The sequence below is a fragment of the Coenobita brevimanus genome, chromosome 90, assembly GCF_032717465.1.
Source record: "Coenobita brevimanus isolate Jiangsu-jjx chromosome 90, ASM3271746v2, whole genome shotgun sequence".
Classification (NCBI taxonomy): domain Eukaryota; kingdom Metazoa; phylum Arthropoda; class Malacostraca; order Decapoda; family Coenobitidae; genus Coenobita; species Coenobita brevimanus.
The window spans coordinates 24,289,990-24,303,893 of record NC_137043.1 but is presented as its reverse complement, the minus strand read 5'-3'; the positions used below and the strand labels follow the sequence as shown (position 1 = coordinate 24,303,893).

Here is a 13,904-nt window from a genome sequence, read left to right as displayed (position 1 = left end):
ATTGCGTGGGTAAGGTTGAAAGTTGGAATACAAATGTGGGCGATTGTGTGTGTGTATGTGCCAACGCACGATAGTGCTACCAGAGTCAGAGAAGAATTCTGGACAAATGTGGAAGTGTGCATGGAAAAGTTTGGAAGGAATGAGAGAGTGTTTTTGATCGGTGATATGAATGGTAAAGTAGGGAATGTGAAGGTGGATGGAATAGTTGGTGAGTGGGGTGTGCCTGCTGAGATAGATGAGAATGGCAGTGCGTTAGTGGACATTTGTGCTGGGAGGGGGTTGGTGATAGCCAATACCCTCTTCAGGCATAAAATGATCCACAGGTATACATGGTGAGTGATGAGAAGGGTGGGTGGTGAACTGAATGAAAGGCAGGCAATGATTGATTATGTGTGTGTGGATGATAGGATGCGAAGATGTGTAATGGATGCAAGAGCTTATAGAGGTTGGGAGAGTGGACTTTCTGACCACTACTTGGTGGTGGCCAGAATCAAGATCCAAGCAAGATGGAGAAATAGAAGAAAGGAAAGACGAGAGGAAGGAGTAATTGCAAGGAGAGTAGAAAGGTTACAAGAGGATGAGAAAAAGGCAGAGTATAAGAGAGAAGTGGAGGAACGATTGGGCAAATATGAATAGAAGCAGATGGGGGGACATGGAAGGTGTGTGCAGGATATTTACAGAAGAAATATGTGCAGCATGTAATGTGATGTGTGGGAGGAAGAGAAGATGGAGGGGGGTGCAAGGAACAGCGTGGTGGAATGAAGAGGTGAGACAGGCTGTGGCACAAAAGAAGAAAGCATTCAATGAATGAATGAGAAATAAGAGTGTGGAAGAAGTTGAGAGGCGGAAGAGAGAGTTATATGTAGAAAGAAAGGGAGAGGTGAAAAGATTAGTGAGAGAGAGTAAGAAGAGAGTGGATGAGGAATTTGGAAGGAATTTGAGTGTAAAATGGAGGGACTGCAAGAAAATGTTCTGGAAAGAGGTGAAGAGAGTAAGACAGGGTGGAAGTGAGGTTAGCAGGGGAGTGAAAGATAAAAATGGTAGATTACTAGTGGAGAAGGGAGAAAAAGTGAGCAGATGGAGAGAACACTTCAAGGAATTGTTGAACATACAGGATGGAAGTAATGCAAGTCTAAGTGGCTGGGGAATGGCTGGGAGAAGGAGGGACGTGAGAAGACAGGAAGAAATCAGTAGGATAGAAGTTGTGGAAGCAATGAAGAAAGTTCAATTGGGGAAAGCCCCAGGAATTGATGGAGTGTGTGGTGAAATGCTAAAGTATGGGGGAGAGATATTAGTAGAATGGATGTGGAAGACGTGTAGATTGGCCTGGGAGGAAGGTAGAGTCCCGGAGGATTGGAAGTCGGGTATAATTATTCCCTTATACAAAGGAAAAGGGGAAAAAGAAGTGTTAGGTAATCATAGGGGCATTTGTCTTCTTAGTATAATATGAAAGGTGTATGGTAGGATACTTATTGACAGAGTTAGCGAAAGAACAGAGAAATTAGTTGGCGAAGAACAGGGAGGCTTTAGGAAGGGAAGGGGTTGTGTAGATCAGATATTCATTCTCAGATCTTTAGTGGAAAAGTTTCTAGAGAAGGGAAAGAAGTTGTATGCGGCTTTCATGGATTTGGAGAAAGCATATGACAGGGTGGATAGACAAGGATTGTGGAAAGTTTTGTCTGCGGCCATCCTTTGCGGGATTAGGGCGTCGGGCTATAGATAGATAGATAGATAGATTAAGAATATATGGAGTAGATGGGAAGTTGTTGAATGCTGTGAAGAGTATGTATGATGGTGCTAAGCCTGCAGTGCGTGTGGATGGTGAACTAAGTGAATTTTTCTCTTTGAAGGTTGGGTTAAAACAGGGATGTGTCATGTCGCCATGGTTGTTCAATCTGTACATGGATGGGGTAATAAAAGAGGTACAAGGTAGGGTAGTGGATGTTGGAGTGGCCCTGGTGAGAGAGGATAGTGTTTGGAAACTCCCTATACTGTTGTTTGCAGATGATACTGTGTTGTTGAGTGAAGACGAAGGGGAGCTGCAAGGCTTGGTGGATGAGTTTGGGAGAGTGTGTAAGAAACTGAATCTAAAGGTGAATGCAGGGAAGGGTAAAGTGATGGTCTTTGTGAGAGGTGAAGTCAGTGAATGTACCGCGAGGCTGGATGGCGAGGAATTGGAAAATGTGAGCACATTTAAGTACTTGGGTAGTGTGATGAGTAAAGATGGAGGTTTGGAGGAAGAAGTGCTTGAAAGGGTACAGCAGGGACGAAAGGTTGCTGGTTCTTTGAAAGCAGTGATAAGAAACAGGGAAGTGAGCATGGAAGTGAAAAAGTTACTACATGACAATATTGTGATACTAACTCTAACGTATGGAAGTGAAGCTTGGACGTTGTTGGAAGGACACAAGTCAAGAGTGGGAGCAGTGGAAATGAGTTATTTAAGGAAAGCCTGTGGAGTCACATGGAAAGACAGGCTGACGAATGAGGATATAAAGGAGCGTTGTGGTGTGGATGTGGATGTGATAGGAAGTGTTATGAGGAACACACTGAGGTGGTTTGGCCATGTGGAGAGGATGAAGGGTGAAAGACTGACGAAGAGAGTGTATGTGAGTGAGGTGGAGGGGGGAAGAGGGAGGGGGAGGTCGAGGATGAGATGGAGGGATGGGGTGGAGAGGTATATGAGAGAGGGGGTGTGAGTTGGGAGCAGGGCAGTGAAATGGCGGGGGACAGGGCGACGTGGAGATGATTTGTTTGTGGCCACCCCAAACGGGACTGAGGCGTCTGGCAATAGATAGATAGATAAGACAAAGGAAAAGGGGAAAAAGAAGTGTGTGGTAATCATAGGGGCATTTGTCTTCTTAGTGTAACAGGAAAAGTGTATGGTAGGATACTTATTGACAGAGTTAGGGAAAGAACAAAGGAATTAGTTGGAGAAGAACAGGGAGGCTTTAGGAAGGGAGGAGGTTGTGTAGATCAGATATTCATTCATAGATCTTTAGTGGAAAAGTTTCTGGAGATGGGAAAGAAGTTGTATGCAGCTTTCATGGATTTGGAGAAAGCATATGACAGGGTGGATAGACAAGGATTGTGGAAAGCATTAAGAATATATGGAGTAGATGGGATGTTGTTGAATGCTGTGAAGAGTAAGTATGATGGTGTTAAGGCTGCAGTGCGTGTGGATGGTGAACCGGGTGAATTTTTCTCTTTGAAGGTTGGATTGAAACAGGGATGTGTCATGTCTCCATGGTTGTTCAATCTGTACATGGATGGGATAATAAAAGAGGTACAAGGTAGGGCAGTGGATGTTGGAGTGGCCCTGGTGAGAGAGGGTATTGTTTGGAAACTCTCTGTACTGTTGTTTGCAGATGATACTGTGTTGTTGGGTGAAGACGGGATGAGTTATGGGAGAGTGTGTAAGAAACAGAATCTAAAGGTGAATGTAGGGAAGAGTAAAGTGTTGTCTTTGAAAGAGGTGAAGTCAGTGAATGTACAGTGAGGTTGGATGGTAAGGAAATGGAAAATGTGAGTACTGTACATTTAAGCACTTGGGTAATGTGATGAGTAAGGATGGAAGTTTGGAGGGTGAAGTGCTTGAATGGGCACAACATGGAAGAAAGGTTGCTGGTTCCTTGAAAGCAGTGATAAAAAACAGGGAAGTGAGCATGGAAGTGAAAAAGTTACTACATGACAGTATTTGTGATACCAACTCTAACGTATGGAAGTGAAGCTTGGACGTTGTTGGAAGGACACAAGTCAAGAGTGAGAGCAGTGGAAATGAGTTATTTAATTGGAGCCTTTGGAGTCACATGGAGAGACAGGCTGACAAATGAGGATATAAAGGAGTATTGTGGTGTGGATGTGGATGTGATAGGAAGCGTTAGGAGGAACACACTGAGGTGGTTTGGCCATGTGGAGAAGATGAAGGGAGAGAGACTGACAAGGAGAGTGTATGAGTGAGGTGGAGGGGGGGGAGAGGGAGGGGGAGGCCGAGGATGAGATGGAGGGATGGAGTGGAGAGGTATATGAGAAAGGGGGGTGTGGGTTGGGAGCAAGGCAGTGAAATAGCAGGGGACAGGGCGACGTGGAGGCAATTTGTTTGTGGGCACCCCGTACGGGATTGAGGCATCTGGCAATAGATAGATAGACAGACAGATAGAAGAAGGATGTAAAGAGACTAGTGAAGATGATCTAGGTAGAAAAATGAATGCAAACTACTCTGAAAATAGGCAGTTATTTTGCAAAGAGGTGCAAAAATGTAGAAGTGAAGGCGGAAAGAAATGTGATTGTATGAAGGAGGTAAGTGGGAGATTATTAACCCATGGGGATGAAGTAAGGACCAGATGGAAAGAATATTTTGAAAACCTGATGAATGGGAATAGAGCAGAGCGGCTGTAAACATGATTGTTTTTGGGGATGTGCAGAGAAGGAATGCAGTGCCAGGAGACATGACGTGCACACAGGTGAAGAGCGCTGTGAAGCGGCTGAAAAAGGGGAAAGCAGCTGGGGTTGATAACGTGTATGCAGAGATGCTTTAGTGTAGTGGAGAGAGTGGAATGAAGTGCTTGTTGGAGATATGTAAGAAGGCATGAATGAGTGAAACTGTACCTGCCGAGTGGAAAGGGCTGTGATTGTACCCCTGTCCACAAATAAAGGTGAACGAAGTGAGTGCATGAATTATCGTGGCATAAGTTTACTGAGTGTGGTAGGGAAGGTATATGGAAGAATTATTGTAGAGAAAGTAATCGGGATCTCAGAAGTCCTAGTGAGTGATGAACAGGGTGGCTTTAGGAGTGGCAGAGGATGTATGGATCAAATATTTGCAGTAAGACAGAGAATGGAGATGGCTTGTGAGAACGACCATAAGGCGTTTATGGCATTCATGGATCTGGAAAAGCATACGACAAAGTGGACAGAGAGGGATTGTGGAAAGTTTTGAGCATGTATGGTGTAGATGGTAAGCTGTTAGGTGCCATCATGAGTTTTTATGATGGTAGTGAGGCATGTGTAAGGGTTAATGGGCATCTAAGTGAATGGTTCACGATCAGTGTGGGTTTGTGACAAAGTTGTGTAATGTCCACATGATTGTTCAACATATATATATACAGTATATGGATGAGGTGATGAGAGAAGTAAAAACACGAGTATGGGAGAAAGGGATGGTGTTGGTAATGAATGGTGATTATGGAATATCTCAAATCTGTTGTATGCTCATGATGCAGTACTGCTTGCAAATATCAGACAAGAACTTGGTAGGCAAGTGCAGAGTTTTGCTGATGTCTGTGAGTGTCGTGCATTGAGAATAAATGTAGAAAAGAGTAAAGTGATGGTTATTGAGGGAGAAGGTGACTCCCAGTGTGATGTTACAGTGGTTGGAGAGAGATTGGAATTGGTGAGAGAGTTCAAATACTTGGGTACAGCGATAGAAATGAGAGGAAAATGTGCAAAAAAAGTTGAAAGTAGAGTGACACAAGGAAGAAAGGTAGCTGATGCAATGAAGGCCTTGATAAGAAACAGAGGCTGGAGTGTTGCAGCTGCACGAGGCTTACATGAAGGAGTGTTAGTCCCAATGTTATCATATGAATGTCAGACTATGGTGTGGCATGAAAATGAATAGTCAAGAGTATGAGCAGTGGAGACGGGACTGCTGAGGATTATGTGTGGAGTACGGAGAATGGATAGGATACAAAACAATGTGATTCATGAAAGATGTGGAGTGAGGAAGTTGGTGGACACCAGAATCAAAGAGAGTGTATTGAGACGGTATGATCATGTGGAGAGAATAGATAACAATAAAGTGGTGAAAATGGCATACCTGAGTGAATCTGAAGGAGTGAGGAGGCGAGGTAGGCCAAGGAGAAGATGGAGAGATATGGTGGATGAGTGTGTGACGAAGAGAGGTTTGGAAGTCTGTGTGGCTAGGGAACTGACAAGAGGTAGAGCTGGCTGGATGATTGTTGTGAGGAGAAGTGCATGATCAGGGCTTTGGCACCCATTTTTAACATGGCAGCATCTGGATTAACTCAATCGGATACGTTTATGTGATGCTACAGAACATGGTGAATGTTTTTGGCGTATCCGATACAGCCAGAATTCTGAAGGCTTAGATGATGAGTGAATGGAAGCGTGGCCCATTGGACTGAGCAATTTGGGCTGTCTGGACAATGCTACTCCTCACCCTGTCTTAGGGTGGGAAAGGAGGTCCAGATGATGATAATGATGATGATGATGTGAATTTAGGAAAGATGCAGTTTGGGTTTATGCCAAGCAAAGGGGCAACTGATGCTATATTCATTGTCCAACAGCTTCAGGAAAATTATATAGGAAGAAAAAAAGGAGCTGCACTTTGTTTCTGTTGATCTCGAGAAGGCCTTTGACAGAGTCCGTAGCGAGGTGGTGAAGTGGGCAAAGAGTATGCCAGGAATCAAGGAGTGGCTGGTCTGAGTGGCAATGGCTATCTATGTGTGTGCTTACACCCATGTGAGATTGAATGGAGAGCTGAGTCACAAGTTTTCCATTAATGTTGGTGTGCATCAAGGGTTAGTCCTGAGCCCCTTATTCTTTGTCTTGGTGCTTGAAGCTCTCTCATGCGACTTCAGAAATGGTCCCCCATAGGAGATGTTTTATGCTGATGACTTGGTGTTGATTGCAGAGAATGAAAGGGAGGCAGGGGAAAAAAATTTAGGAATGGAGAGATGGAATGGGGAACAAGGGTGTGAGAAGACAGGAAGGAAGGAATACAGTAATGAAGAATTAGCACCAAACCAATATATGGCAATACAACACTGTAGGAGTAGAGGGAAAATAAAAGCTAGAAGAAACAAGGAAATAAAAAGGGAGGCAGGAGAGAAGAGCAGAAGAGGACAGTAAGGAGAGAAAGACTGGAATGAAAAATGCCCCTTTTCGTGGCCTCTTACAACAAGCAGGGATACTTGGGAAGTATTCTTCCAGAAGGGTTTCAGAGTAAATGCAGATAAAACAAATGAGATATCTACTAACCAGGGCTGGTGGCAGTACTGTCAAAGCAGAGGGAGTGTGCCCAGGTGCAGTCTGCCAAAAGAGTGTGGGAAATGACTCCATCTTGTGCAGTTTGTGATATGTGCGTGCATAAGAGATTGTGGTATTAAATGTACACTTTATAATAATGCTGACTTCATGTGTGCAGAGTGTCAGATAGCGCATGTAGATATTGTGAGGCTTGAAAGGACTGATCTTGCTGGAGAGCCTCCTGAGAATGTGGAAGAGTTTTGTTATTTGGAGGATATGTCATGTGCTAGAGATGGGCTTAGGTATGGAGTGGTTGGAGGAAGCTCAGGGAGATGTTGCCTCACCTAACACTGACAGGGCTCTCCCTCCATGCAAAGGGATCTTTGTACAGTATGTGGCATGTGTCAGAAGTATAATGCTGTATGGTAGTCAGACCTGGGCAGTAAAGGAAGAGGATACGTGTAGTTTCAACATACAGAAATGACAACGATTAGATTTACGTGTAGTAAGTCCTTAAATGCAAGGCCTGCAGGGGCTAGGATTATGACTGAAAAGTTGAGAGGAAGGATGGGACTGGAATGTATTGGTGCTGTGATGAGAAGGGGTTGACTGAGATGGTCAGGGGATGTTGAAAAATGCAGGACGACAACTGGTGCAGAAGGTGAGAGGGAGAGGTGTTAGCATTGGGGGAAGGGTTGCGAGAGGAAGACCGAAAAATACCTGAAACAAGGTCAAAGAGTGTGACTTCAGGGATAAGGGAGTGAATAGGGAGGCTGCCAAAGATTGAGCATCATGGGGAGCATCATTAAGTGACCAAGGCCAATGCAAATATGCTGAAACCTTTATAAACAATAAGACATCACAATATACAGTGTATGTAACTGTAAACAGCTGTTTTAGTCAATTAAATGCATTAGAATAGTGGCCGTTCAGTGTGGCACTCCACTGTTTCACAGCCTTGCAACATCTGTTTACACAAGTATGCACTCAGGCGAAGCCAAACTATCTCCTTTGTCTTATGTATGTGCCAACTCGCCTGCATTCGGCTCTGTTCACTTCCATCTCTGTACCTCAATCTGACTTAATAACAAAATATTCTTAGTGCCCAAAGCTCCTGTAGAAAATAATAAAATTTTCTAGCAGTGCATTTGTTTCACATATTTTTAGAGTGACTGACCAGCCACCCCCAACCACAACACATACCAACCCTTCTTGGTCTTTGAGGTTAAAAAAGCAAGTGCTGGACACTTGCACATCTTGAAATGATGAAGGAGACTGATATTCTTCCACACATGGCTTCACTAGATGAGTACTGTACTAGTGAGCAGGCATGAGTGCATACAGCAAGTTGCGTAGTCGGACACTCCTTTTAGAGGTAAACAGACTTTCTGGAACTCTGACAGTCAGCTGATTAACCTAATGAAGTGTGACAGTGCTGACATCCTGTCAATAAATTTTCCTTTTTCTCAGATTTCCACCACAATATATGGGTATTTTACCATGCAGTATGATAAAAAGTGTTTAATTTTTTGTATCCTGATATATAAAGGGTGTGGCAACAAGTGCTACAACATAGTAAGTCTATGGTACAAGCCAGCTAAAACTGTATCTTACATAAAGGAGTTTTTGATTTATGGAGATCTTATTTTACCCAAACCTTAGGAATATCAGCAACGAGAATACAGCACACCCTTGTTTTACAATGATGATGAGTTTGAAAAAAATCCATTGCATAACAATTTATTGTATATCGAGTCAATCATAATGTGGGTTCAACAGGGATACGTCTTTGGCCAAAGGTCACCCACTCAACAGTCTAAAAACAAATTTCTGTCTCAACTAAACTGGTTGTTATTTCACTACAGTGCACTTCACTAGCTGCTTACCATCAAAAATACATCTAAAAACACACTTCCAACTCACCTAAACTAGTAGTTATTTCACTTTACTTGCTGCTTGAACTCCAACAACATACTACTGTTCCATCAATGACACTAACACACCTGACAGTTAAGGGTGTTAATGTCATCCTGAAACAAACAAATGACTGTACACTTGTATGGGGGTAATCTAAGTGAAAACAGCGACTGTATACGGACCAGTGAGTTGTCATATGGGACCAAAATCATCATATAAGTGAATGTTCTCTGTATACTGAAAAGAGTCCATACCTTATTGTCATCATATACATAATTCATAGCATACCGGTTCATTGTACAACAAAGGTCTGCTGTATATGCATGTGGTATTCACCTGTTACTGTCCTTCCTAAATAACAGTGATGAAGTAAACTGTACTGACTCTGGTTGCTGTTGTTGTTTAGTAACACGTCTGTCTAGCCATGCAGACCCAGAAAATTCATGTATGCAATCACCTCTGTAGTGTCTTCCTGTGCCTTGACCCATTTTCCCTTGCAACAGACAGCCACAGTGAAGTGCAGGGAAGTGTGGGGGTCTGGTTCCTTGATGGATGCCACATTTGGGTATCTCCACCCAGTTAACAGGGGCACCATTGTAGGCTCCACTTCATCCCGTCATTTGGCTATACGGTCACCACTCAATGTTGTAAATGGTTTTCTGAGTTACAGGAAACCATTACACTTATCATTCAGTATGGAGTCACTTTAAGTGGAAAAAAGAGTAATGAAAGGTGACAGGACGGATGGGAGAAAACGGGAAGTGGGAAGGACTGACATATAAAAAGTTGGCAGCACTACATCATGTAAGTGGATGATGGACATCCCTACCTACTACCATCTACTTTGGTATATATATATATATATATATATAAAACTACCACAGCACTTTCCTCCTTTACACATCATATGAGAGAATTATCATCTATGGACAATAAAAATCTAAGCCTCTCCCAGCTTAGAAACAATAATTAGCAGAGTAAGCAGAAGGAAAGGCAAAATATTGTGTAACTTTTGTCCATCAGTATCTTTAGTATTATCAACTGTAACACTGTGCCACACTCAAACAAATTACTATCTGTTACCTAGCTTTGTACCTGGGCTTTGGGGTTTTGGAGAATTTGCTGTTGGGAGTTGCATCTAGTCTGCGGCGGTCGCAGAAAGCATCAGACTCACTTTGACCATCAAAACCATTCATCCCATCAGGCTTAAACACACACCGCTTGGCCTGATATTCATGGATGCTGTTGAATACTACATCAAGTGTACGTCGTACAATACCACCATCTTGAGGGGTGCCCTGGGGGTGAAATACGGTACATAAATAAAGGCACCCAGAGGAGCAAGTTAATGAAGATATTACAACTCTACATAATGTATTACAAAACACACTGTAGTGTAATGACACTCATTACTTGGCAGTGAACAAACCCAACTGTGTAAAAACCTTATGGAATATGAATAGCTACTGTTTTCCAATATAAATAAAAGAAAGCAGACTGCTGGCACTGTGCCTCAATTAGACACTTCACCAGATCCTGTTTTAAAGGTATGCCACCAGGTGGTCTAGCATCACCCAGCCTTGATTAAATATTTTTTGCTGGGTTTTAAAGACCTGTCAAATACTACCCAATACTAAGTTAATAATAATGTTGCCATTTATAGGAATCTTTCTTCCTATTCAATCAATTGCATATTCATACCTGTAAAGTATGAATAACCAGGCATTCAGAGTAATGGTACCTCTCGATTTACACGAATTTAAATTACATGTTTGTGGTAGGTAGGGGTGCCCATCATCCACTCACTCAATGTAGAGTGATGCCATATGAGCTCTACACTGAGTGACAAGCCAAATAGTTTCCTGTACCCATGAAACCATTTACTACGCTGGGTGGTAACCATATAACCAGGGTTTCTGGCAGGATTAAGTGTCCCCCAGATTCCCCTATCCAAAATCATTTAATCATGGCAGTCATTTCAGAGAACCTCGGAGGGCCCAATACCTGCCCAGGCCCCCAACCAAATGGGCAGACTCACATGGCCATGTGGAATGTGAGAGGTGCGAATGAGGAGAGCAAGAGGGTGGAAGTGGTGAATGTGTTCAAGAGTGTGAGATATGTCGTGATGGCATTGTGTGAAACAAAGATGAAAGGGTGCGAAGTGGAGGAGTGGGAGGGTGTGAAATGTGTAAGTTCAGGAATGGATGGGAGAGGAAGATGTAAGGAAGGAGTTGCTTTGTTGATGAATGAGGTGTGGCAGAGTGGAATGAGAGACTACAAATGTGTCAGCTTGAGGTGTATGTATGTCAGGTTCAAGTTTGAGAAGGTGAAAGTGGCAGTGATTGTAGCATATGCACTGTGTAAGGACAGGAGTGAGAAAGAGAAAGACAGGTTTTGAGATGAGCTGGGTGAAGTAGTGGGAGAAATGCCCATGAGCTATAAAGTGATCGTGATGGGGGATATGAACGGAAGAGTAGGCACTGGTCCTGAGGATGACATAATGGGTTGTTATGGAGTACAAGGAGAAAATTATAATGGGAATCAACTAACGGATATGTGTCGGGAGAGGAGGTTGTGCATTTGTAATTCATATTTCAAACACAAAGATGCACATAAATATACATGATACAGAAGAAACGGGGATCGTGTGCAAAGAAGCCTGATTGATCATGTGCTCATAGAGAGGTCAATGATGGGAATGGTTGCTGATATGAGGGCTGTGAGAGGACGATGTGGAGATCTGTCAGATCATATGATTGTGGTATGCAAGATCAAGCTGAGAGGAGTGAGGTGGATCAGGAGAGAGAGGAGCAGTCAGGGAGAAAGACTGAAAGTTGAGAAGCTGTGGATCAAAGAAATGGCAGATGATTACATGACCAAAGCAGAGAACGAGTTAGAATCAGTGAATTGGAATGAATTGGATCTGGACAGGCAGTGGAATGCAAACAGGGATTGCTTAGTTAGGAATGCTAAAGTGGTGTGTGGTGTGGCAGGAGTATCAACAAAATAGAAGGGTATGGCATGGTGGGATGAGAAGGTTGAGAGAGCAGTGGAGGAAAAGAGGAAGAAGTGGCTAAAGTGGTTACAGGATAGGGGTTCAGTTGAAATAAGAACTGAGTATATCAAAAGCAAGAAGCATGTAAAGAGACTAGTGAAGAGGAAAAAGGAGGTAAATGATGATCTGGGAAGAAAAATGAATGCGAACTACTCTGAAAATAGGAAGTTATTCTGGAAAGAGGTGCAGAAATGTAAAGTGAAAGCGGAAAGAAATGTGATGGTGTGAAGGATGCAGGTGGTAGGTTACTAACCCATGGAGATGAAGTAAGGACCAGATGGAAAGAATATTTTGAAAGCCTGATGAATGGGAATAGAGAGAGCAAAGCGGCTGTAAACATGATTGGTTTTGGGGGTGTGCAGAGAAGGAATGCAGTGCCAGGAGACGTGACACTCGCACAGGTGAAGAGCGCTGTGAAACAGCTGAAAAATGGGAAAACAGCTGAGGTTGATGAGGTGTATGCAGAGATGCTTAAGTGTAGTGGAGAGAGTGGAATGAAGTGCTTGTTGGAGATATGTAAGAAGGCATGGAAGAGTGAAACTGTGCCTGCAGAGTGGAAAAAGGCTGTGATTATGCCTCAATACTAAAATAAAGGTGAGCGAAGTGAGTGCAAGAATTATCGCGACATAAGTTTATTGAGTGCGGTAGGGAAGGTATATGGAAGAATTATTATAGAGAAAGAAAGACAGATATCAGAAGTCCTAGTGAGTGATGAACAGGGTGGCTTTAGGAGTGTCAGAGGATGTGTGGATCAAGTATTTGCAGTAAGACAGATAATGGAGATGGCTTGTGAGAAGAACCATAAGGTGTTTATGGCATTCATGGATCTGGAAAAAGCATACGACAAAGTAGACAGAGAGGGATTGTGGAAAGTTTTGAGCACGTATGGTGTAGATGGTAAGCTGTTACATGCTGTCAGGAGTTTTTATGTTGGTAGCGAAGCATGTGTAAGGGTTAATGGGCATCTAAGTGGATGGTTCATAATCAGTGTGGCATTTGACAAGATTGTGTGATGCTCCCTTGATTGTTTAATATACAGTATATATGGATGGGGTGATGAGTGAAGTAGAAACATGAGTAATGGAGAGAGGGATGGCGCTGGTAATAAATGGTGATGGATGGAATATCTCAAATTTGTTGTATGCTGATGATGCGCTGCTGCATGCAAGTACCGGACAAGAACTTGGTAGGCAAGTGTAGAGTTTTGTTGATGTCTGTGAGCGTCGTGCATTGAGAATAAATGTAGAGAAGAGTAAAGTGATGGTTACTGAGTGCGAAGGTGACTCCCAATGTGATGTTACAGTGAATGGAGAGAGATGGAATTGGTGAGAGAGTTCAAATACTTGCGTACAGTGATAGAAAAGAGGAAAATGTGCAAAGGAAGTTGAAAGTAGAGTGACACATGGAAGAAAAGTGGCTGGTGCAATGAAGGCCTTGATAAGAAACAGAGGCTTGAGTATTGCAGCTGCAAGAGGCTTACATGAGGGAGCATTAGTGCCAACTCTAACACATGGGTGTGAGACTGTGATGTGGCATGAAAATGAAAAGTCAAGAGTAAGAGCAGTGGAGATGAGTGCTGAGGAATGTATGTGGAGTACAGAGGGTGGATAGCATACAAAATAATGTGATTCGTGAAAGGTGTGGAGTAAGGAAGTCGGTGGACACCAGAATTGAACAGTGTCCTGAGATGGTATGGTCATGTGGAAAGAATGGATAACAATAGAGTGGTAAAAAAGGTATACCTGTGTGAATTTGAAGGAGGGAGGAGGCGAGGTAGGCCAAGGAGAAGGTGGACAGATATGGTGGATAAGTGTGTGAGGAAGAGAGGTTTGGAAGTCTGTGAGGCTAGGGAACTGACAAGAGATCAAGCTGGCTGGAAGAATTTTGTGAGGAGAAGTGTGTGATCAGGGATTTTGGCACCCCTTGTGAGCATGGCAGCGTCCGGATT

The 13,904-nt window shown here is 43.2% G+C and overlaps 1 protein-coding gene across 1 annotated transcript in view; it reads right to left on the bottom strand.

The window, feature by feature from the left end:
- pav (kinesin family member pavarotti) overlaps nucleotides 1-13,904 on the bottom strand; it is a 170,702-nt gene that overhangs the window by 127,709 nt on the left and 29,089 nt on the right. The window contains exon 5 of the mRNA XM_080281640.1: nucleotides 9,997-10,199. Within this exon, the coding sequence (XP_080137766.1) occupies nucleotides 9,997-10,199 (203 nt within the window). The remainder of the gene's footprint in view (nucleotides 1-9,996; nucleotides 10,200-13,904) is intronic.